This window comes from Lynx rufus, unplaced genomic scaffold (genome assembly GCF_022079265.1).
Source record: "Lynx rufus isolate CCGP_SWC_20201006 ecotype Redwood Valley unplaced genomic scaffold, mLynRuf1.p SCAF_1, whole genome shotgun sequence".
NCBI classification, from domain to species: Eukaryota; Metazoa; Chordata; class Mammalia; order Carnivora; family Felidae; genus Lynx; species Lynx rufus.
In genome coordinates, this window is record NW_025814823.1 from 142,646,950 (window position 1) to 142,673,508 (window position 26,559).

The following is a 26,559-nucleotide window of genomic DNA, read 5'->3' on the forward strand; positions in this document are numbered from 1 at the left end:
CTCTTGATTTCTGCTCAGGTCACGATCTCGCAGTTCATGAGATCCAGCTCAGGGTATGGCTCTGTGTTGATAGAGCAGGGCCTGTTTAGGATTCTCTCTCCCTCTCTCTCTGTCCCTACCCCGCACTCACTCACTCTTTCTCTCTCTCTCTCTCAAAATAAATAAACATTAAAAAAAAAAAAAAGAAATTACCCTGTTCTTTCAAGAATCTTCTAGAGTATTGTTGCCCAATGGTAGTATTATGTGAGCCATGTACAGCATTTAAAAATTTTAGTAAAGGAGCACCTGGGTGGCTCAGTTGGCTGAGCATCTGACTTGAGCTCAGATCATGATCTCAGGGTTCATGAGTTCAAGCCCCATGCTGGGCTGTGGGCTGACAGCACAGAGCCTGCTTTGAATTCTCTGTATCCCTCTTTCTCTGCCACTCCCCCACTCATGCTCTCAAAAATAAATAAACATTAAATATTTTTTTAATTTTAGTAGAAACATTTAAAAAGAAGAAATTGATTTTAATAATGTATTTAATTCTACATATCCAAAACATTATCATTTCAACACATAATCAATGCAAAAAATATTAAAAATATTTTACATCCTTTTTCCTTCACACTAACACTTCAAAATCTGCTGTGTATTTTGCACTTAAAGCACATCTCAATTCAGGTACTAAGTTTTCAGCAGAAATACTTGATCTGATTAAACTATGTAACATGTACAGAAGAAAAAAAAAATCTGCATGCCCGAATTATCCCAAACGTACTTAAAACTTTTCCAACAACTTAATTAACCATCAGTTCTAAATTTTCAATGAACTAAGATGAAATAAAATAAAAAATTCCATGCCTCAGTCGCACTAGCCATAATTCAAGTGCTCAAGAGAATGGCTACCATAACAGGCAGTGCAAACCTAGAGCTTTCACTTTGCTCTTCGGTCAATTCCATCAAGAACTCCCCCAGATGGGGAAAGATTCATTCACTCGTGAACAGAAAACTGAAGAAGACTAGCACACTTCTGATGAGGGAGTCCCACACTGCAGGATAAGATCACTCTCAGTTTATTCAGGAAAAAGATGATCCTTCTTGGTCTAAATAACATAAGATGATATAAAAGGCAGCTCCTTAAGTCAAAGTTCAAACTCACAAGATTTGAAAACCATGCAAATGTTTTCAAGTCAGATTGTCCGCCTCCCTTCTTGTGTCCTGGCGAATTTATGAGCGTATTTATTGAGATTCACTGGGTGCTAGTTCCATATGCCTCACTCTACACAGAGTACATCATTTAATCTTGCAGCAATCCTGTGAGACAGGTGAGAGCCAGAGAGGGTGTTAATGACTTGTTCAAGGTCATACACCTCATTATAAGGTGTAGAGCTGGGAATCAAGCCCAGAAAGTCTGACTAGATTTTTTTTAAAGCCTGCCCGCTAGAAACCTTCTAATACCAACCAATACCCTAAATTCACACTTTTCAAATATTTCTCACAATTCTCACAGAGTAAGCAGGGCAGAACAGAGGAAGTATAACTTGCGTCTCTACCAGTGAGGCAAGGAGGTACATGGCAGAGCAGTTCCTCCATCCCGTGTCCGGAGTTCCTTCCAAGGTTCCTGATGTCAGGCAGCCAGGTGGGGGATACTTGTTGCCTGCTCTTATACCACACACAGCCTATCTTTGCCTCTCTGAATCTTCCAAACAACTCTGGGAGGAAGGGATATCCACACATAAAGAGATGGGAGATCCATCGGGTAAAGGAACATGCCTTAGGTCACATAGCCAACTGGCACCACATTTGGGGTCCCAACCTGGGTTTGTGTCCAGCAAAGATGGAGCCTCAGCCTAGGACCGCCTGATGATGAGGCTCTCCCCAGACCACAATGACTCTTTGCTCAAGAGAAACCTTTCACCAAGTGGATATAATGTGAGTAGTCACACTGCTCTGTAATTCACATGCTGTTACTTCAGGAAGGCTACTGTTATGTCTGACTTCATAAAGTTTTATGTATTTTTATGGGATGAATTCACAATTAAAAAAAAAAAAGAGACACAGAAGGTGAGTTTTATCTGGCTAAATCTTCAGAAAGGGGGATTTCAAGGGTGAACATGACTTAGCTTCTGAAGGCACTGGCAGAATGGAATTGGTTTTTCCCCAGAGCTGGATTAAACAGGCCATCCTGGCAGTGATCTAGGGCGACAACCCACAATGGGGGACTAAATCACCACTGGAATACATGGGAAATATGGAGCCACTGAACTCAGGGGTTCACATGTGACTCTCCTCATATAATGGACAAAATGACAACTGGACCTGTTTCCACTCAAATAGACAGTGCCTGGGAGGGGAAATAAACACAGTCCTCACTGGCACAGACCCATCTCTGTTGAGAACATTTCCCCTCAAAGAACTGTGTGAGTGAAAACAGGCCTCACTACCAACCCCAATATCACCTGGCTGACAGCATCTGGAAGTCTAGACCTGAACAATACATGGTAGAGTGTTATTATTAACCAAATTTTAAACAGGCTTCTGAAAAATCACATGTTCAGAAAATCACATGTAATAAATCCCTTATTTTCAACACAGAGGAAAAGATATATATTTTTATTAAAAGTCTTTATTAATAGAAAATCAGTTTCACCTATTCCCAGTAAATAAATATGGGACAGATATTTAAAGATTATCAGTTTGGTAAGGTGCCAATGATTAACCTTCACAGGACACCCACCCATCTTGGGTCAGCCCTAGCTTTCCCATGAGAACTTTGCTCAAATAATTTCATAATTCACAAGTGTTTACAGTTCCCATTAAAAAAAAAAAAAGGACAACCCAAGCTTCCTAATCTAACCCAAGCAGTAGTAACTGTTAGAACAATTCAATAACATTTGAGAAATCAACAGTTCAATTCATGGTATAAGAGCAATTTTTCCTTCCCCAGAATCTGTAACCTAAAAAAAAAAAAATCACCTTTCCACAAATGAGATGGTGTCTGTGAACGTATTCTATGGACTCCCTGCATACGGCAGACCCTCCCGGATGGGGTGTCAATGGGTCCCACATCCAAACCACATCCTGGCTCCCTTGGCATGAGCCACATCCTCAAGTTCATAACAAGGTCCTTAGAGGACCAGGTTGAATACCGTCTCCCTTTAAGAAGCAGAGGTGGATCAAGTCTTTTAAGATAATTATGTAATTGATTTTCCTGAATGCATACTGTAGGAGATTACTTAACCCCTGGTAATTATTACTAATATTTTCTGAAAGTAACTTTTATAAACCAGAATCCATAGACTTAAGCACAAGTCACCTATTAGTCAACTGTTTTCAACTTTTATTTAGGCAGTTCACCTACCAGAGCTGTCATCAAGTAAAAAAAATGGGTAACAGTGAGATTACCTTGAGAAAACCATGTGCAGTGAGTAAGGGAAGAGCTGGCTATTAAAAGCCTCTACCTCGTAGGGATGTATGTACTGTACTGAAGGAATGGGTGTTTGTGAAATTCCCAATCTCTCCATCTCTTCAAGGCTTAGCCAAATTACACAGCAGATGCTCAATAAATACTTACTGAATATATGAATGCTTTTAAGACTGATAAAGACCATTTTTAGCGCCACCTTAGCCTAGAGCATTTGGGCATAATGTGGATTAGAGAACTGTATGTTTACACAGGCTGTGTTTTTCTTTTGGAGGACTCCAAGTTACTCCAGTATGATTGAAGATGAAGAGATTCTCCAACATTACCTAGAGCATGAAATAATGCTGTCTTCCTTTTTTTTTTTTTTAATTTTTTTTTTAACGTTTATTTATTTTTGAGACAGAGACAGAGTATGAACAGGGGAGGGGCAGAGAGAGAGGGAGACACAGAATCTGAAACAGGCTCCAGGCTCTGAGCTGTCAGCACAGAGCCCGACGCGGGGCTCGAACTCACGGACTGCGAGATCATGACCTGAGCCGAAGTCGGCCGCTTAACCGACTGAGCCACCCAGGCGCCCCATGCTGTCTTCCTTTTTATTATCTAGTGGGGCAAAGACAACAGGCAGGAACACTATTACCAGAAATGGGGTATGAAAGGCAAAAACTCATTGCTACAAGGTCCGTGAACATGAATGTCTACCATGGTGCAAGCACTGTAGTTACAGATTTAGACCTACATCCACAAGGGGGGGGGGGGGGAACTTGCTGCCACAGACTAAAGAGTAGTGACAATGTGGCATTTGTGCTAAACTCAAAGGATGAGTTAAATGTAAAGGTCCAATTTCAAGAAAGAAGAAAACAATCACTGGTTGGCTTACGTGGTTTGCTTTTAAGTTTGTGGCTAACTATAGCTTAACTAAAAATAAGCACCCAAAGTCCATGATGGGAAGACAAACGTCACTATGAGTGGCCCATTCAGAAGAGTTAGTCAAGGAGGCAAAGTCCAACACCAATACCAACCAACCACTGAAGCAACTGGGCCAAATGCCTGCTGTAAGCGATGTCGGGTCTTTCCATGGAGGGACCCTGAGGGTTCCACTGGTCAGGGCAGAGGAGGAAGCGAGCAGAATTCTCCCCCAGCTACAACCAGAGTATCTCTGCTTTTGCCTCTTTTTCTTTTCTAAACTGGAACTCCACGGAAAATTGGGTTTGAAGAAAGCACTCACTGTTACAACAAACATTTTGAAAGCCACTGACCTGGCAAAAATTAATTCTGGGGATAAAAAGCAACAAAAGTTTTAAAATTCTAATGTTTATACCCATTTTCACAATTGGCTCATTAAGAGTATGTTAATGGTGATCATGGTGGGGGTCGTTTGTGCAGTGATTAAGAGATGCGTAAGTTTTCTAATTCTGTAATGTTTGAATTCTGTAGAATCAAAATGAACACTTCTCTCACCAAAAAAAAAAAAAAAAAAAAAACAGGGGGTTTGAGATACTTTATTCCAGACTACTTGTCTTTCCTATTGTTCATGGAAAACAAGTTATAACTAAATTTAATTGCTTCCCGAGGCAAAAATGAAATCCTTTGGCTTCATACATTGCTGTGTTTGTGCTAAGAAACAAGAGAAAATGTTCCATATTTAATAGTAAACACCTATTCACATAGCACCATTCTCTAGGGGAATTATATACATTGGAATAGTATTTTTTCCCCAACTTCTGTAAGATGCCTATTCCTTTACAGATGCAAATCAAGGGTTTCAAATTTTTATTAAAAAACTGTGTTTAAATGAAGAAATGAGAACAAGTAGAGGAAACGGATGATGATCTTAAGAACTTAAAAGTGAATTTCTCTTCTAATGGAGCTTCTCCCAGTTTCCGAAAAGGAGGACAGTATATTCACATCGAGAACTATGGAGCACTATTTCAATACTCTCTACTCTAACTTAGCGTAGGGAGTTTTGTCTCCAGACCGGAGAGACCCACAAACAGCAGGCTCTGGCTCACAGAGAATATTTCACATTTTCCTTTTAGCTGTTAAATATGCAAGCTGGGGGCCCTCTAGCCACCAACCTGAATGCCAAGCTGTCCACTACCAGAACAAAGGCCCTACGAGGTCCCAGGAGGAAAAGCTGAGTCCGGATATCCTTCCACACTCTAACCCTCCCTGGGACCCATGGTATACATGTGAGAGGCAGCTGGTCGAGGTTAAAAGTACAGTCTGGCCACACAGCCCCGCCTAGCTAACTGGCCCACAGAGCAACTGAACCCTGACCTTGGCCTCACCATCCCCATTCTCTAACCAAATGTGTTAACTGGCTGCAGATTCTTGAACTATGTCTCAGAGGCGTTCCCAAACTAACACGCGCGCACACACATACACACGCAAATGTACAAGTGATAGGACATAATTTTCTCTAGTGAGGAAAAATGGTTTTATTTATTAAGAGCTAACCACTTAGTAGCAAATTTGACTACAATCAACGGTAAACAAGAACCTACAATGGTTTAAATCCCTTTCTCCACAAGACTCTTCTGTGTTAGAGGGTTGGAGATGCCTCACTGAAATCTCTGGAAAACATTTTCTTGAGGCAATTCTGCTGATGCATCAATTTTGGTTCCCAAGCTTTCATCTGCATGAACTGAAGACTATTCATGCTAGAACAGGATGACTCTTCCTTCAGCCAGGCCTTCTGCTCTGGCTGTGTGCAATCCTCAGTCACCAAAATGCTACCACCTCGATGCTTTCTATGAGTAACTCAGAACTACCTAGGGCAGGAAGGACATCAGAGATGACCTAGCACAAAGCCATCATTTCACCAAAGCAGTCCAGAGATGTGAAGTGACAAAGTATTGGTGGCAGCCTGGGAACAGCAAATGAGGCCCTCCCTCCTAATCCCCGTGTTCCTGTCAGGGGATTAAAAACCAGATTCCTTAGGACCGCCCCCCCCCCAGGGTGGGGGAGGGGGTGTGTTCAGATGTGCCTCAGAAACCATGGGGCAGGAGGTGGCTGGGGGTTAATTCCCCAGAACGGCTACAGTTTCATAAGGGTTAAACACAAAATTTTATATGAAAGAAAGGGTTTCACTAGAAATAAACAAACAACTTGAAAACCACCACATGGCAGAACTAACTTCAAATAAAAGGAAAGTTAAAAGAGAGAAAGAACTAAAAACATAGGATCTTATTTTAATGAATGTGTCCTTTCTTAAACAGAACAAGGAAAGAAAACAGTACTAAAACCAAATGTTATAGCTTAGAGTTCTCTCTTTTATTTTTGCCTGCCCAAGAAAATAAAACAAACAAACAAACAAACAAAAAAAAAAAACAAAAAAGACAAAGAGAAGAAAAACAAGGGGAGATATTTTAGTTTCAAGCTCCCTGGGAAAGTCTTAAATCCATATTGCACTGACTAGACAATTTCAGGAAATAGAGTCACAAAGGACATTAACTTCCTAATTTAAATTCCTAAGCTAAATCCTTACTAAAAAAGAATTGAAAAAAGAAGAATTTTCATAAACTCTGCAAAAAAAAAATCCATATTCCGCTCTCCTGCTTTCAATGTCCTAAATAAACAAGTCCTTCTTACAGGTGTTCATAAGCCCTCAAACTGTGTCTCTTTAAGGTCAGTAGGCAGGAGGGAAACTGGTTTGTCACTATGTGGTAGGCTAGAGCTGGATACAATTTGCCGAAGGAGGAGAAAGCCCTGGGGATACTGGAAATCCAACAAGTCACCAAGAACTATGCTCGCTGTGGTTTGGCTTTCCACAAAGAATCTTTCCTTTGACTTTTTAATTTTTGTCATTCTAGACTCATACTGGATCCAGATGATTTAAAAATCTTGCTTCAGACAATCTTCTTAACTCTCTACAGTTAATAGCTTCCAATGACATTGTACCAAGCAACCTCTTTGCATTTTATAGGCATTTTAAAGCCAGCAAACTAATCATTTAGTAATGCAATAATTCTTTACAGGAAGTGTCCTCACACTAAGCACAGTTCTTTGGGGAGTTTGTTAATATGCTCAGTCAAGTCAGCTCTGCTTAAGCCAAGTATCCTCTTCAGTGCTATCCTCTGAAAAGATCCAATGTCACTTATAACTGCTCTTACTTCCTCCCTCCCACTCACTCCTCTAAGTTTCCACAGGCAACATTAGCACAATGCAAATGAGAGACACAGCCATTTCTAAGCACCAGGAGCTCAACACATTTTTAAGCTAAAAGATAAGGTGGCAAAGTACTGACTTCCCTTATGCTGTACGGATATATGAATATTAACACAAGTTGTTCTATAAACTTGGAACGCTGCAGGAGGCCATCTTGGTTAGATTCCAAGCAGCCTTACCGAAATGACCTAATTTTTATGTTCTACTTTTGAAGACCTCCAGGACAGAAATTCCACAATCTCCATTGGTAGCCTGACTTGTGGTTTAATTTCCTTCAGAGTCAAAGGGGACTGGTTCTCTCAACTTTTTTAAAAAAAGTGAAACAAGAACTAAACTCTTGTGAAAGATGTCATTTGAACCCTGAAATTCATAAATGGAACAACACAAAGGTGAACAACTGAGAATTAGGTTATAGGCTAAAGCACAGGGTGAAATGTCCCCAGGTACTAAAGCCGGTCACGCTGCTCTTTCCTGCCCAGATGAGTGCCTCCCATATGTCTGCATTCACGACTCACGTTCACAAGTTTACGAAATGATGCTACATAGCACCTGGGTGGTTCAGTTGGTTCATTGTCTGGCTCTTGATTCCGTCTCAGGTCATGATCTCACAGTCATGAGATCAAGCCCTGAATCGGGCTCTGTGCTGGTCGTGGAGCCTGCTTAAGAGTCTCTCTCCCTCTGGGGCACCTGGGTGGCTCAGTCGGTTAAGTGTCCAACTTCAGCTCAGGTCATGACTTCACGGTTCATGAGTTCGGGCCCCATCGGGCTCCTGCTAACAGCTCAGAGCCTGGAGCCTGCTTCGGGATTCTGTGTCCCCCTCCCTCTCTGCCCCTCCCCTGCTCGTGCCCTGTCTCTCTCTCTCAAAAATAAACAAACATCAAAAAAAAAAACAAAAACAAAACAGTCTCTCTCCCTCTGCCCCACTAATGCTTACACTATCTCTCTCTCAAAAAAAAAAAAAAATTTTTGTACAAAAACAAATAACTCTACAGTATGGAATTGTTGAATCACTATATTGTACACCTGAAATTAATCTAACACTGTAAGCTAGATTAAAATTTAAAAAAAGAAAAAAAAAAAAAAAAAAAGAAATGAGTACAGTTCCTGGAAGGAAACTAGCTCATGTGCAAGAAAGAAGTATTTCCTAGTCACTGGGGAAAATCTTTCCCAGGCCTTCCACACTTCCCAAATGAGAAGCAATTGTGTTTTTTGGTTTCCTTTTCCTTTTCTATTTTTCTAAGAATCCCCAAAGCAGTATCATACTCAGGTTTCCTAAAAATTTTTTTAAGGTGAACTTTCCACTGAACTACACTCCTTGAAACAAGTCTTCTGGAGATTTTACCCTCGGCCTCCTGGAATTTTTCAATGAAATTCAAAAGAGATGTTTACCTGACCCCAAATGTTATCCTAATGAAGACTCTGTTTTTAATTCCTTGAACTCTTCTCTTTCTCTTTTCTTGTCATGCCCTCTGGGAAATAAAGACACATACAGATGTTGGCTTGACCTCAACTGGCAAACACCAAGTTAATAGAGTTCTAATAGTTTCTCAAGAACTTGGACAACATCACAAAGATTAATTACGCCTCCTTCTCTGGCATGGTCCTTCATACTTCACCTTTTTAGAAGATCAATGTAAAGATATAAAATGCTAGCACTCTATCTTTGTGACAAAAACAAGATGCCAATCACTAGAAGAATAAAAGGAATATTATGGGTTTCTCAAAAGCAATGAGAGAGCAGAAAAAACAAAACAAAACAAAACCTGTGACCTACAGGGTAGGAAGGAGGAGGAGTTAAAACCATTTTCTGCCAATTAAAGAGTCCAAATGAGGCTGAGTGCGGGCTCTCTCTGGCAGGTGGCATCATAGAAATGTAAAAATTGGGCACCTACAGCTAGGGTTTAGTTGATAATTTCCTTTTCTTGCAAGAAGGAAGGTTCCCGGCATAGAGATTTGGCAATTCCATTTCCAACAGTCACATTTACCCCTGCTTAGGAGTGGCCTGGCTCATTACACATAAATACACAGCCAAGTCAGATGTATTTCAGACACTTCTTCCCCCACCTTTCCTGGCACTTACCTCTACCAACACATCAAGGGGTGAGATCGATGGCTTCATTTTACTGCCAAGTTTCTCTGAGAAGTATCTTCCAGAAATGATTTAGGTATGAGGCTTCTGACACCATTTCACTCTACTCCATCTCAAACTCTTGGTTCCCAGGAGCCTATCTGCTCCTAACTACCTGGGTTGTAATAAGGCAAAACTACGATACGATCCATCAACAACGCACCAAGTCCAGCTCTCTGCCACCTAAGGACTATAACCCAGTAGCAGGGACAGTGCCAATTCACAAATAGCTTCATTTCAAGCAGATCCTTCTAAGCAAGGTGGTATAATAGTGAACACTAACTAAAAGCCAGTGCAAACGTGGAGTTTACTTCCTCCACCTTTTTGAATCTGACTCCACAAAGGAGATGAAAATTGCCCTCATGCAAAGGAAAAAGGCCTTTGTGTGGCCTGTGAAGTGCCCTGAGTTCAGTGGTTTGCTATTTGTTACGGCCTGGTTGTTTCCCTGCACTGCGGGTCGAACCAGTGCAACCACCTGGAGCCATGGCTGGAATCTGCTCAGATTTCAGGACCAAGACAAGTATAAAGATGAAGTTACACAAACGCCCACCGTAAATGAGTAGTTTCTACTGTTAACTGGCTGGACTGATTGCTCTTTAGCATCTCATTTAATACAAATTTCATTTATATCCTGGGTCAGTATATCCAATCAAGGACTTCAATGGGGATCTCTAGGTGACGAAAAAAACCCACACAAATCACTAGAGTTTCCTCATCTACAGGAATGAGAAGCAAGATGTTGGAGAATGGTGATGGCGGAGGATATATATCTACAATGGAATACTAGCAGTAAAAGGGAATAAGTAAGCAAATAAACAAATATCTTCAACCTGTTTATTTCATCCAGCTCAACTCGGACTGGTTACTTCTTTATCCCTGGGCCACTCTGCATAAACACAAGCCCCAGAATTAAGAACAAGGAAATTTATTTTGTTCCCATTCCATTCAGAGTTTCATTGACTAAGTTTAATATTCATGGCTTAGGGGTTTTTTGCTTGTCTGTTTTTGTTTTTGTGTGATAGTGTGTTTTGAGTGATAGTTTTAAAAATGGTTTTTCTTCTAGATGCTAAATGAAGGATCTTTAGTCTTAGTTTATGTGGAAACCATCTGGCCTAAATGATGATTTGAAGCTCTCGGCAAGCAGCTGATTTCAAGGACATTGTATATGGAATAGGCAATCTAAGCTCAAGAACATCGTAGCTGGGGAGGAAAGGAGCTAACTGGTCTAGGATTTTCATAAAATTTAGATTAAAACTGACAAAGTTAGAAGAGAAGCATCCTCTAGTCTTTCAAGTTCCCCATGAGTAAGAAAAGACACAAGGATGAAAAACTTACCAAGAAACGTAAGGAAAAGAGCAAGAACATCTATTGGTAAGTACTTCCCATTACACTGAAAATGAGGGAAGTGGGGTGACCCGAGCTTTTGGGTCCTCGTGTGGGCCTGTCTCTACCAGTTTCTAGGAAATGAGATGAGATGATACTTGCCAAGTCCCAGAGAAGTGATGTGGAGGAACATAAAGTCCCTCTTTGGTTCTCCTTGGGATGAAAATATCCCATCCATATGAAGATTATGAAGATCCATAAATCTTCAAAGGATGAATTAAAAGATTAGCTCTGAACAGAGGCTATGAGTGCCATTGGCCCCAGGAAGGCATGGGGGTCAGCAGGCACTACAGGCCCAGCCATCTCCATTGCTGCATGAGGCAGAAGAATCTTCAAAGTTTAAACTGGGGTATGTGGAATGAATAGGAAACAGATGATAAAAGAAGTTCAATAGCTGTTCTCCGTGGAAACTAGCCCCCAGGAAGCTATCATGGGCGTGTGTAACATGGGAAGGTCAAGAGGGGATGTTCAGCCTGAAAACAGCCCAGCCACGCATGGGTCCACAGAGAATTTTCTGCAGTCAAAACCTTAAGAGCACTGAGAACCTTAGCAGTAACAACAATCTTCCTCCTCTTCACTATCATGCAAAGACTGAGGCCTTGCTAGGTGCCATGGAGCTACACACTTAGTATTTATTGCATGAGTGCTGACTCAAAGGGGCACATGCACCCCAATGTTTATAGCAGCACAATCAACAATAGCCAAATTATGGAAAGAGCCAAATGTGCATCGACAGACGAATGGATAAAGAAGATGTGATATATATCTACAATGGAATACTACTTGGCAATGAAAAATTAAATCTTGCCATCTGTGACAACATGGATGAAACTGGAGGGTATTATGTTAAGTGAAGTCAGTCAAAGACAGACAGATATCACATGATTTCACTCATGTGTGGAACTTGAGAAACTTAACAGATAGGGGAAGAGAAGGAAAAATAAGATAAAAACAGGGAGGCAAACCATAAGGGACTCTTAAATACAGAGAACAAACTGAGGGTTGATGGGGGTGGGAAAAACGGGTGATGGGCATTAAGAAGGGCACTTGTTGGGGCACCTGGGTGGCTCAGTCGGTTGAGTGTCGACTTCAGCTCAGGTCACAATCTCACGGTTCGTGAGTTCAAGCCCCGCGTCAGGCTCTGGGCTGATGGCTCAGACCCTGGAGCCTGCTTCCGATTCTGTGTCTCCCTCTCTCTCTGCCCCTCCCCCATTCATGCTCTGTCTCTCTCTGTCTCAAAAATAAATAAACATTAGAAAAAAAAATTAAAAAAAAAAAGAAGGGCACTTGTTGGGATGAGCATTGGGTGTTATATGTAAGTGACAGATAAATAAATAAATAAATAAATAAATAAATAAATAAATAAATAGATAAATAAATAAATAGATAAATAAGAGACAGAGAGAGCACTTATCTCCATGGAACACCCACAACAATTACATTAGACAAGCCATTAACTCTATTATATAGATGGGGACACTGGGAGTTAGGGTGGGATGGGTCAAGTACCTTGCCCAAGGTCATACAGACAACAAGTAGCACAGACCCTTCTCACACTACCTCCCAGTGGTCAAAAAGGCAAGGCAACACCAGAGCTGAAAGTGGGAGGAATGGTAAGGCCATTTTTATCCAATGCTTTTCCGTCTCTAAAGACTTGAGGAGGAAGAACAGCACCAACTCTGGAGTTCAGATTCTTGGGTTAAAACCAGCTTCACCATTTGCAGTTTGGGGATGTAAAGATCCCATGGGTGGCCAGTAACTGCCCATTTTATTCTCCTTTCCCGGGAGCAAGTTACTGCAACCTCTAAGAACTTCTGCCCTCATCTCTACCATGGAATCATCATCATGTAATCTCACTAGGCAACTGTTAAGGATTCAGTGAGATGGTTGTATGATGATAAGGCAGTACACAAAGACTAACTGCTGCTATTCCATTTGATTTTCACGTTGTCTTCTTTGCAGAAAGCACTATGCCATCTGGGTTTCCAGAAGCACGGTGTGGAGTACAGAGCAGTGGCACCCGTGTCTCACTAACACAGCAACTGAAGCCCAGCACATGGAGCCATCACACAGCCATGTTGCCCTGTCACCCATCTTCTGCTCCTTCCTCCACCCTTTATCTCAGTCACCACAAAACCTCACAGGCTCAGGCAACTGGGTCTGTAAAGAGAACTACCACTCAGCACAGTGAAGTGTCCCCACAGTGGTCCCATGCAAGGCTGGGACTCACTCCTGCTCCCCCACCCTGACAGGAGGTATACATATCAAATAAAATACCAGCATAAATTTCTGGACTTTATAGGAAAAAAAGAGTTGCTCCTAAAATTTTGTCCCACTACTCAATTTAGGGTCCTCTGTTTAGTGATACAGTATAAGCTCTGTTTTCTAGCAATTATTTGAAAAGCTCTGGAAAAGGACATTTCAGTATAACAAGAACTAGAATTTTTTTTTCATTTTTTAATGTTTATTTTGTGAGAGAGTGAGCGAGTGTGGGAGAGGGGCAGAGAGAGAGGAAGACAGAGAATCCAAAGCAGGCTCCATGTTGTCAATGCAAAGCCCAATGCAGGGCTCGAACCCACAAACCCTGAGATCATGACCAGAGCTAGAGCTGGGCGCTCAACCGACTGAGCCACCCAGGTGCCCTTAGAATTTTATTTTTATACATACCAAGACTTGGAATATTCTTTTTAATTATTTCTGCTGCCTAATAAAGGTTTAATGGATTTTTAAACTCAGTAAGCATATTTCTTTACTGGAGGTGGGAAGAAACCTAGTAGTTATTGCTTCAGAAAGAACAACTGTTAGATGACTATCACTACTCCTATCATTCCAATCTTGTCCTTCATTAGTAATACCAAAGGCATTTCTTACAGTCATTAAAGCCTTTGCCATATGAATGGTGAAAAACAGGTATGAAACAAGGCAAGTCTAAAAACTTTGCTAATGTTAAAATATCTGTTGCACAGCCAATTAAAGTTGGGTCATAGAGACTCACATTTTCCACAATCTATCTGCTGGCACTGTTGATGTCTGTTGGCAAAGAAGCTGATCAGGCCCATCTTACTAAATAGGACAACCAAAGCCTATGTTAGACACTGCACGCTAGCTGTTAGGGAAGAATTTCACTGCTTTTAAGGACCTGTGGGCAAACAATAAATGATACAAGAGGAAAAGACCACCAGGAAATGCCGACACCTCCAACCTCTGCTTTTGTCTCTGCATCCCACACCTCTTGGACACAGGGACTCGGGTCTGAATCCTAAATATCCTATACTCACATGTAAGCCATTATGAGTAGCTGTTCTTGAAATTTAATTCCACATCTGCTCCTCTGCAGCCTTTAGAAATCTTATAAATTTCTCTGACAACTGTTTGCAAAGGCCATAATCACAGGCATCTGTAACTGGATCCCCAGCTACAGGGCAAAAACACCACATAATTCCAGCAGGCTTTTGGCCCAACCTTATTTGGTTTCTTGTCTCTCTTGCTCTCTTTAAAATTGCGCTGAGCCTTCAATTTGCAGAGAGAGCTGATTAGCACTGGAAGAAGGAGGCCCAGGTCCTCTGCACCATCCCTAACACACAGACGTGAACAAATCCTCATCATCTCCCGTTTGGTTGTGGCTGCTCAGGCACGTTTAGAAAGAGGCCTCAAGACTGTGGCAGGAGACCGTGTGAGCAAACAGCAAGTGGGGTCCCTGGATCACTTTGGTTCCTCCCCGGTGGCTCCAAACTCCCAAAGGGAGGCATGAGGATGCACAATGGCTCCAAGTAGCCTAGAAAATAGATGCATTAGGACTTTTCCAACTCCTGCATTTGGGTCGCTCAGAAGCTGTGTGGCTCTGGGGCTGGATCTGCCCTTTCTAATTATAGTTGGCCACTGGCATGACATGTGGTCTTAAGCAACACAATGAACTTCCCTGTGCCTGTTATGGATTTAAAAATTTTAATAGCATCCACTTCTTAACAGGATTCGTGTACTGTTCCAATCTTGTATTCTAGAAACACTCACAAGAATCAGGTGGGACAAGTTCTCTCACCAATTTAGCCACATACTGACTCAGTAACCCTGGGCAAGCCACCTCCCCTCTTGGAAACCTCAGTTTTCTATCCCAATTTCTAGCCATCTCTGATTTTTTATGAGGAACACATGTAACAAGGTAAACAGAAGTGTTCCTCAGAGAACAAAGCATAAACATCTAGGATTATTATGTCATCCTTACGATCTTCAAAAACTCCATTCCACCGTTAAGAGCCCTAGAGCCAGACAAGCAGGGTTAACACAAGTTATTTAACTACTCTAGCCTCAATTTTCTCATCTTTAAAAAGTGGGGGTGAGGAGCACGTGGATGGCTCAGTCAGTTTAGCGTCTGACTTTGGCTCTGGTCATGATGTCACAGTTCGTGAGTTCAAGCCCGGCATCTGGCTCTCTGCTGTCAGCCCAGAGCCTACTTTGGACCCTCTGTCCCCCCTCTCTGCCCCTCTCCCACTCGTTTTCTCTCTCCTCTCTTTCTCAAAATAAATTTAAAAAAAAAATTAAAATGGGGGCGCCTGGGTGGTTCAGTTGGTTGATCGTCCGACTTCGGCTCAGGTCATGATCTCGTGGTCTGTGAGTTTGAGCACCGCGTCGGGCTCTGTGCTGACAGCTCAGAGCCTGGAGCCTGCTTCCCATTCTGTGTCTCCCTCTCTCTCTGACCCTCTCCTGCTCATGCTCTGTCTCTCTCTCTCTGTCAAAAATAAATAAACATTTAAAAAAAAATTAAAATAGTGCCTAATATTAGGCACCTTTATCCTGTAATTAACCTACTCTCATTATCCTGTAATTAACCCTTTCTTTCTTTTTTTTTTAAAGTGTGTTTATTTTTGAGAGTGAGAGAGAATGCATGAGCAAGGGAGGGGAAGAGAGAGTGTAGGGGAAAGAATCCCAAGCAGGCTCTGCATTGTCAGTGCAGAGCCCAACATAGGGCTCCCACGATTTGTGACATCATGACCTGAGCTGAAATGAAGAGTCGGGAGCTTAACCAAATGAGCCACCCAGGCGCCCCTAACCCTGCTTTCTTTCTTGTTTCATCAGGCAGCTTTCAAAGTAAATTGTCTTTTTCAAGGCATCAACTTCAGTGTGCAACGGAGAAATTAATCGTTGTTACATACACAATCTCCTATGCAACCAACACATGAGGCATATTTTATTATCCCCTTTCTGCGTGAAGCTCAGAAAGGTCGAGCAGCTACTAAGTGGCAGCCAGGATTCAAAGGCAGGCAAACAACCCAGGCTATGCTTTCCATTGCCTTGTTTCCATTAGATATGAAGTGGGAGAATAAAAAAAGTCTCCCTCAAAATGAGAAAGTCACCTAATTTATATAATCAGTGTGGTTCAAAGTCTATTGTTATGAAACAGTTTTTGATTTGGACTTAAGAGTCAAGACTCAGCTCAAAGGGCATTCTTCTTGCCTTCGCTCTCCTGTTCCTCCTTAACCTGCACCCCTGTGAGCAGTGAGAGGAGCAGGGGCCTCTGCTGCACATCCCAGCCTGTGTGGACCTGGGCACAGCTCTTGTCACCCAGCAGCACACCGGCTGGTTTGTGTCTGTCTTCCTCCAACAGACCACAGGCTGGTTCCCTGAGGCCCAGCGCCTCTTGCTGACCTCCCGTTAACCCAAGGCCCCACCGGATGCCCAGCTCAGGGCAGAGGACAGCACTGTCGGCTCAATGAATGCATGAATGCTGTCCATCTATGTTATCCTTGCTGCACTGAGGACTGATGTGACAATTAAGAGAGGTTAAAAGGGCCCAGAATCAAACCTTGCCACTGCAGAGTATGACCTGTGTAGTACAGAAGACTACATCATACAAAGAGCATTTCATAAGCCTATGTAATTAGAAAGACATCTAACTGTAAAGCATATTTATACCATTATGAAACTTGGCTTGTCATGACTACTATGAAATATTCTTGTCTCAAACACAAAGGCACATAATGTTCACACACATGGCTGGACTATAACCGGTGTCTGGTTATACTTTTTTGGGGGGAGTCGTCCAAGAAAACCCAATCAATAATAACCAAAACATGGGCAATAGGCTTAAAGGTATGTTGTAATGAAAAATTACCTTTGGATCATTATGTTTCCTACTGAAAAGTACCAGGCAAGAGAATAGATACAAACTTAGATAAAGGCATTAAGTGATTATATTAGTAAAATGAACTCCACGTTCTTTATACTATGCTTACAGCCACAAAGTCAATTGGTCTCTCCTCTTGGTTTTTTATTTTTAGTAACTATACTGAGTCCATTTTTTTCCTTCTCATTTTGTGCATTTTTTTCCACTTTATAAGTGGATCTTCCTCTTGGAAAGGTTGAGAATCAGAGAGGCATACAACTGCCTCTCGAAACTTAAGTGAAAAATTGTTGAATAATTGTTTTTAAAACCTCTAAGATGTTTCCTCATGGATTTAATAAAGATCAATGTGCTTTTGTTACAGAGAGTATTTTACATGGAATTTGTTAATATTTCATTAAACACTCATACAAAACCTAGAAATAGTTACATCTATGCTGGGACACTTAATCTTACCAAAATTAAGTAGAACAGAAGTTTATAATACCCCTAGAATGACTGTATACAAATGGATAATGCTGATTATGCCTTATGTAACCACAGTCAGTGCTAGGGAGATTTCCTATTCTCTCACGCCTTTAATTCCACTTAGAGATCTTTGACTCTTTATACCTGGGGTTCATGCTACTTCTGAGAAAATCAAACTCTTTACTAGTAAAAATTAACCAAGCTATTTCTTGGTGTGAACCTAGTAACACATTTAATTTGCTATTGTGTGGTGGAAGAGGGAAAAGAGATTTTCTATTTTTCATAAAATCTCCTCAGACGTAGTCCCTGTCCATACAGAAAGCCGTGCTACAGAAGTAAAACACCCAGGACTCATATGCGTATAAATTTATACAGGAGAATTAAGATGAGGACATAACCTTAAATGACCAGTTTATCTGTTCCCATGACCAAGCAACAAATGAAATGCAAAGAACAAGGAGAAGTAGTTGACCTACAGAGCCCTAACATTTTTCCCTCGGCAGCTTTTGAAACAGTTTATAGTTTCTTTATCTTTATTAGGACATTCTCCCTCATCACATTAATGAGTCACTAAACAAAAGGCTTACTGAAATGTTTAAATTTAGGAACAAACTCTCTGTTAGAGCTTGAGCAGAGAAGACGAGCCATACTTTGCCACTGCTTTTCAATAAAATCATCTAGAAAAAGCCAGGCAGAAGAGTTGGGATGGAAACATGGGATGACCACATGGAAAATTCAAAGTGAATCCTGAGACCAATGCGAAGAAAATATATGCCTTCCTTTCTGCCCCATCATCCTTAACATTGTCATCTCCACCTTCCTATCTTTATGCAGCTCCTTCTTTTTGACAGCTATTAAACAAGACATTCTTTTGGAATAATTTGCATTGCTAAAACCATTTGGGTTCAGCTTGTTAGCTGAGGTAACAAAAACATAACTAGGCACATTTAAAACATGGGCAGAAGATAATAAAGGGCAACACATCCATCCATCCAATTTTCTCACGGTTCCATCTGGGTGCGTGCAACTGGCCGAACATGAGGTGAATGGGGTGGATGACTGAGAGCCAGCACAGGGCCGCTGGGAAGGATGCGCTGTAGGCTACATCTGGAAAGCTTCTGAAAAGAAATGGTTCCTCTCAAATCATTTCCGGTTGGCGGTCTTTTCACAGTGGTCAAGAACACCTATTCTTGAATTAGCAAACAGTACGGTATTCTTATTAACAAGCAACACAGACCTACAGTTAGAGATCAAAGGGAAGTTAGAGAGTTCCACCCAGGGAGCTCTGCAAAGACCAGAAGGACTCACAGGTGGCACTTGGTGCCAGCAGCTCAGGAAGGACAGGGCACCACCTCCCAGAAGAAGCCTCTGAGCCTAGCGCAATCCTCTGTCTGAAAGACAGTGGTGATTCCACAGAGGAAGAGCTGACCTGCGTCTGTCTCCTGAGTGGCTGAAATTTCCCAGGGTAAACTGCATAAACCCTCCGCTCCGTGGGGGCAGCGAGTTCCACAGTTACCTACTGAACTGGCCCTTTCGGAACATCCTTCGGTTTCATTGCTTCTCATTTCTTCTACACCAAGTTCTGCCTGATCGCTCCTCATATCAGTGAAACGTCCCGGTACATATATAACTAGATAATCAGCTGAATTGCTCCTGGTGATCCAGGTTGTCGTTCTCACTGAATTAAAAAAAAAAAAAAAAATCAGAGCTGTACAGAGGTCCCTTTACCCCAACAGTCACAAGAGACTCTACTCCTGAATCCCTAAGGTCCCATCAGAACAAAACCAATGGTGATATACCCACAGTCACAGTGGCATCAGTCACAATAACCAAAAAGTAGAGGCAACTCAAGTCCCCATTAACAGATGAGTTGGGTAAACAGCATGTGGCACACACAATGGAATAATGTGAAACCTTAAAAAGGAAGGATATTCTGACACAAGCTACAATACGGATGAGCCCTGAAACATGACACTAAGTGAAACAAGCCAGCCATAAAAGAACAAGTACTGTACAATTCCTCTTACATGAGGCTCCTAGAGTAGTGATATTCACGGAGAGAGAAAGCAGAAGGGTGGCTGCCTGGAGGGGAACAGGGAATAACTATTTAATGGATACAGAATTTCAATTCTGCAAGACAAAGGAAAAAAGATCTGGAGATGGATGGTGGTGATGGATGCACAACAATGTGAATGTACTTAATGGCATTGAACTACATGCTTAAAAATGTAAACATGGGCAATTTTATGTTATGTGTGTTTTACAACAATTAACACAAAAAGCAACACAAAAACCAACAGGCCGTTTCTACATCTGGTTTTGGCAATCTGTGCACAGCCTCCGACACTGAAGCTTTCTGGGTGGCGGCAGTCACTCACCGTGGCAGCGCTGGGTCACTATCTGCACGGCGCTAAGGAGTGGGGTGGGGAGTGGGCAGGACCGCGCTCCTGGGGAGTCCTCTCCCAGGCAGCTCGACCTCTGCACCAGGAATGCCTGACTCACTTCCCTTCCCTGGAATCAGAAGGGAAACACTTCATGCCCTGAAGCGGGATGGGTAACAAGCCCTTCAGGCTCCCTGACTTAAAGAAGGGGAGAGAGAACTCGGAAAGGCCAGAGCACAGGCCCTAAGACCCCTAATGCTGTCTTTCCACCTTGTGGTTTTCTGCCTCCCCCAGGTACTTCTCCCTTCACCTTCACACTCCAGTAATATATCACTTGCATGATACAAAGCTTTTTTAAAAAAGTGCTCTACAAGGTCCTCACAGACCTGATCCGTGCCTCCAGAAGGTCGTAATTTATGATATACCCTTGTGGCCACACCAGCTGAAACATATGGACAACAGGCTGGGACACTAAATCAATGTTTGAACCGGCAATGATATATTCAAAACACATGCGGTAGAGGTGGAGGACATGCACATTTTGAGGAGAACAGGCAAGCAGACCAGAGACCGGACAGACCGGGTATGTGCAGAAGAACCTGGGAGCTACGCCCACAGCCTAGGGGATAAAAACTGGACAGTGTATGGGAGAGGCCTCACTCCTAAAGCGGCAGGTGACGCCAGTCCCGCCCTACTCCAAAGCATTCCCATAGGCAGACCCAGGGCACCTTGCTTGTTGCGGCAAGAAAGAGGAGATGGAGAAGACATCTCATGCCCATCAGTTTTCGCAATAATATACAAAAATAGCGAATACTTGCATAGTCATCATTACGAGCCATTCTTCTAACACTTCATAGATACTTATTTCAACCTCACAAACACAGGTACTGTCTTATCCACTGATGGGAAAAAAACAAGACATAAGAAGGTAAGGAACTTGCCCAAGGTCTCAGAGCTACTAAGTGTGGGAGTCAGACAGCTGTCCTTGTTCTTCACCATTATGCTATCCAGCTTCTCTGAAAGAAGGGCTATTTACGTATCAATAGACAAGTAGAGAGGCTGAAGGACATTCAGCACTATGTAGCATGACCTTGTTTTCAGGGAGAAAGGCAGTAGAGCTTTGTGTAGACACATCCTCCAAGTCAAGCTGATGTAAATAGCTTTTATAGCTCTTACTGGCTATGTGGTCATGGGCATGTTAATTAACCTCTCTGAGTATTGACTACCCACTGCATCTAATATATGCCACCTAGTAGATCTGTGAGGATTAAACGGAGTTCCTGGCACATATTCAATAGACAGAAGCTATTACGGACTCAGCTCAAAGTTTTCAAAACAAGCATGTGACAGGGGCACCTGGCTGGTTCAGTCAGTAGAGCATGAGACTCTTGATCTTGAGGTTGTGAGTTTGAGCCCCAACATGGGTGGACAGATAACTTAAAAATACAATGTAAAAAAAAAAAAAAAAAAGCATCTGACAGTCACCATCTAACAAACTAATCAAAATTCTATAAAAAAGCAATGACTTAGTCTAAACTGGCATGTAATAGTTGGTTCATAGCCACAGCCCTACAAATCTTGAACAGTTCCTTTACCATAGTGTTTGGGGAGAGAGTTGAGAATTTTTCCTAAGAGTTCCCCTGGGATATAAGAACCAAGACAGGAGAAAAAGAAAGGGCACAAATTTAAGTTAGCAAAATGTTTTACTTAAAAACATAGTATTAAAGATTTTTAAAAATGACATTTTATAATAGTCTTTGATTCTAGAAAGCCTACTTTCTAGAAAGCATAATTAGCAAACCACATATTAGAAAATGAACAGCCTCCAGTGACCTATGAAACAATATAAATTGGCTCGTCCCATCTTAAACTTCAGAGAGAAACTACCTGAGGACGTTAACCTTCTGTATGGCTGTGAGCACTGGGTTCTCGCCCTCAGAATGGAGCCAGGGGACTGGTACCTGGCTGGCCTATCCTCAGGGTGCACAGCTATCTCTCAGTGACCAGGATAGAGAGTTTCATACCCAGCCTCTTCAGAGCTCACATGCAAGAATATAAAAAGAAAAAAAAAAAGAAGTGGCAATGCCTCTATACATGCACCGGTGGACGTTTCCCAGGACTGCTTCAACCCAGGATCTGAAGTAAAACAAGTTGACAAGCCATGTGCCGACACCCCACCTCCAGTCAGGGCACAGGGATTCTCCTTCCTGGAGACAGACGTATTTTTACAACAAACTTTTCTATTTTCCTTACAGATTGCTTCAACTATAACAGCACAATCCAAACATCTGAAATAATGAGTCACCTATTGGCTTGCATCCGAAGCAGCAGGTCAAATGCAGTTTAAGCCACGTCAGTGCTTAAAAGCAACCCTAGCACAGTGAGTGGATGGATTTCTGGCACCCATAATTCGCATGCCCTTTCTCCCATGGTACCTGAAGGCTCAGTAACAAGAGGCGTGATGAGCAGTCCTGGCTGTTCAGGAGGGCATCAGGAGAGCCCATGGTGCCCCTTCCTTCCGAAACTGCCCCTCTTTAGAGGGGATTCACAACAAAGAAAAGCCAGAAGAGAAAGGGGGGTTTAAATTAACAGTAATGGTATTAAGTAGTGTCACTCTTATTTGTGGATTTAAGTCAATTTGTTCTTGATTAATAAAGTTGAGACACTGTTTTATTAGAAAAAAGGTAGCACTCTCAGTTCCCCTGCTATTCTCAACTAAACTGAAGAAACAGATTACAAGAGCTGTCATAAATTACAAGCAACTTCATATGACACCCAAATGATCCTTTTTCCCCCCTCCCTTATGATATCATTATAACATCTACCATTGAAGCTAACTAAGCACATTATTAACTGAAATTTGAATTGAAAAGAGGCACAGCTACAAGATGACTTCTCAAGAAAGTTGTAATGAGGGAGGGTTCTCATTCTAAAAGGCTGAACTTCCAAGGAACACGTAGTTCCACATCATCTCATAGGAGAGAGGCAGCCACTTGGAGGAAGACCTCTCAGAGAGACTAAATGAATGAGTGAATAAATGTCAAATAAATGAGTGAGGCATGTAGGCATGAATGAATGATTGATTGTACATTTCAATAAAGTAACTCTAGGACTGCAAAGTTCCAAGAGTACTTTGCATGAGTCTCCCAATGCCCAATTTCCCCTACACATAAATTGGTTTTACCTCTTCTAAAATATACCGGAAATGTGATAGAAGCACAGTAAAAGTGACTGGTCTTCCTTGGCCAATTCTTGTGATTCTTATCTAATCACTCCAATTCTGCTTAGGGATGAAGGTATCACGTGCCTTCCTGAAACTGTCTACTACAGCTATGTTCTGACTGTCCCAAAGTCAGGCCCCCGGAACCACAATCACTCAGAATCCAGCTAGGTTCCGGGAAGGAGAAAGGGGCCCTGAGCAGGGAAATGTTGTCCAAATCCCAACAATATCCCATCATATTCTGATGTTGATAGAATACAATTTATAAATAAACATCCAGAAAAGACCAATTTCTCCTTTTATGATAACAATGATAGTTTCATCTGCTCTTTCAAGTTTCTGCCTTCTCCCAATTAAACCACAAAAGTTGAGTGACTAAGTTGCCCATGTCCAAAGTCTGTAAATTCATATAAAAATCAAAATTCAAACATTTAAAAACAAATTCAATCTGTAAGTTTTGATTAAATAAATCACAAATATTTAACACACAAATATTTAACATATTCTTTTCATGAGCAAATTACCAAGCCCAGTTCTCAGCCCTTGTTCTATATCAGAATCACCTGTGAGACGTGAAAAAGTCACAGATGATCCCGTACCATGCCCCAGAGATCAAGTAGCATGATCCAGTTCTGCCCTCCAGAGATCAAGTAGAATGATCCACTACCATCCCCCAGATATCAAGTATGATGATTTAGGACTGCCTCCCAGAGATTAAGTATGATCATCCAGTACTACTCTCCAGAGATCAGGTGGGCTGTGGTGTAGTGGATAGGCCCCGGGCAAGGAGCCAGGCAATAACTTTCTAAGCGTGGCTTTTCACTTCCTGCGTAACCTTGGGGACAGCACATGTCTTCCATGTGCTTCCTCAATTCTAACATGGAAGCACTGTATTAAATACCAATCAGAGTATCTTCCAGCCTAACACATATAAATTTAAAATTTTTTCTCCCAATCCCAGAGTTTTTTCCCACTTTGGACACTTACAACTCTTAATACCAGACACAAGCAAGGAAAGGTGGAGACAAATGTGCCAACCACATCTCAGGGTAGATGAGCAGACTGATTCAACAGTGTGGAGGGATTTGTGTGGAAAAGTGAGGAACTGGTAGGGTAGATTAGGGAAGACCATGGACAGGAGGCTTGGAAAGTTACAAAACCCTAAGATCCCCAATCCTTCCTTCCTTTTTCCTTTTAAGAAGCGAAATTAAAGCTGGGAAGGAGACAGAAGTAAAGTAAGGGACACGACATTAGTTTAAGGCCATTCCAGGAAGATCTGCCAAATGTACATTATGTGCATTACAGGAATAAGATGATTAAAGTGAACAGCAACAAGCTCCCTGAACTCAAGGGATTAGTGATGGTTTTCACTGGCTCTCAAACTACATATGCATTAGCATCACCAGGCAAGCTTGTTAAAAAAATGCAGGTGTCTGGGTGCCGTCAACTCATCCCAAGTATAATAAATCAGAATTTCTAGCATACAGAACCTAGAAATGTTTTTGTTGTTCACCAAAATTTGACAACCACAAACTAACAACAAAAGCCAATTTTTAGATAATACAGTTAATACCGACCCCTTAAGGCAACTCTGACTTGGTTACAGAGAACAAAAACAGATTAAGACGCAGGTCCCCAGACCGTGTGCCAAGGTGCCCTGGAGAGCCAGAGGGAGCTTACAGGAAGGTGGAGGGCATTCCAATTTCTCAGAGACAACATAGTGAAGTGTTGTTCAAGTTAATTCACAGATTGCATTACATTCCTTTTGATGACATCATTCATATATTTGTGAAAAGGAGTGTGTGTGTGTTTTGCAATTCCTGTGATAAAAACCCAAGTGTCATTTGAAAATCAATATGGAGCAGGAAATGAGCATGAGATGTCTAATGTAATTCCAAGGTCTGAGAAGCTGTGCAATGTCCAACAAGTAGACACATTATCAGTAAATAATAGTGGTTATTTAAGAATGAAATAAATTTTAAAGTTTTAAGAGAAAAGTATATGTTTTTTACAAATTTATAAGTCTTACTTTTTCAAATGGAAACTCAGTTATTAGGACATAAATACTAATTGGTTTGTGCTTAACTGCTTAATAAAAACTGTCAGGTATTTCTTTTGAAAAACAATTATCAAGACACTTAGAGCACCACAAAGAGAGAAAATCTGGAAACTTCTGGGTCAAGGCAACTTTACAATGAGATTTTTTTCACCGCACAACTTAATTCACTTGCTCAAAACACATCTAACGTTGCATTCTGACAGAAAAAGCATTCTGGAGGAGTTCCAGAATAGTGCTTTCCCAAGTATTCTTAAATGAGAACAATGATAATCATGAATGTCTATCCACTGACAAGCCAGTAACTTCATGAATTATTTTCTTCCATGTTATATTTCAAATAACATTTCAAAGTAAAACGACAATAAATTATCTTGTTTTCACAGTAAGCATTATTACATTTGTGCAAAGCCTTCAAACAGGAGACAGTCCCATGAATTTCACAAAATTGGAACATACAGACCCATTGGATAATCTAAGCAGTTATGCCTAGTTTTTCAAGCAACGAGTCACAGGAAATGCTGAGCTCGCAATAACTATTGGTATTATACTACTCTCCTTTTGGCACAGCAGTACTATTTATTTTGTTATACTACACCATTCCTTTGTCCTCCCAAGTGCTATGGATATGGTTTTATTTCTTCAATTAACGCGAAATGCGTTTTGAGACTCCCATGATGTCTACAGATAAAAACTTCCCAAGAATGAAAAGCCAAGGCTAAACTCTCTTCCTAGTAGATAGAACTTCTTCATTAAGAAGAGACCATATGTCTACATACTGGCTCTACCTGCCAGTTCAAAGATACAACGAATGACAAATGTCATAGCTTACCGCCTAGCCTTGGGATCCTGTCTGCTGGTGACTTGGCATAGATAATGGCACAATGGTGAGCACTTCTTAACCCTCAAATTGAGATTTTTCAAATTATCCCCAAATTGTTAGCAGTTTCTGGAGTTCTCTTTAGAAAATGCCTGAAGGGGCACCAGGCTGGTTCAGTCGGTAGAGTGTGTGACTCTTGATCTTGGGACTGTAGGTTTGAGCCCCACATTGGGTGCAGAGATTACATAGAAATAAAATCTTAAGGGGAGCCTGGGAGGCTCAGTTGGTTGAGCATCTGACTCTTGATTTCAGCTTAGGTCATGACCCCAGGGTCACGGGATAGAGCCCCACATCAGGCTCTGTGCTGATGGTGCAGTCTGCTTAGGATTCTCTCTCTCTCAAAAGAAAAAAA

General features: G+C 41.6%; 1 protein-coding gene across 1 annotated transcript in view; it reads right to left on the minus strand.

The window, feature by feature from the left end:
- LOC124509747 (vegetative cell wall protein gp1-like) overlaps positions 1-26,559 on the minus strand; it is an 82,533-nt gene that overhangs the window by 6,926 nt on the left and 49,048 nt on the right. The window contains exon 4 of the mRNA XM_047076408.1: positions 19,100-19,348. Within this exon, the coding sequence (XP_046932364.1) occupies positions 19,100-19,348 (249 nt within the window). The remainder of the gene's footprint in view (positions 1-19,099; positions 19,349-26,559) is intronic.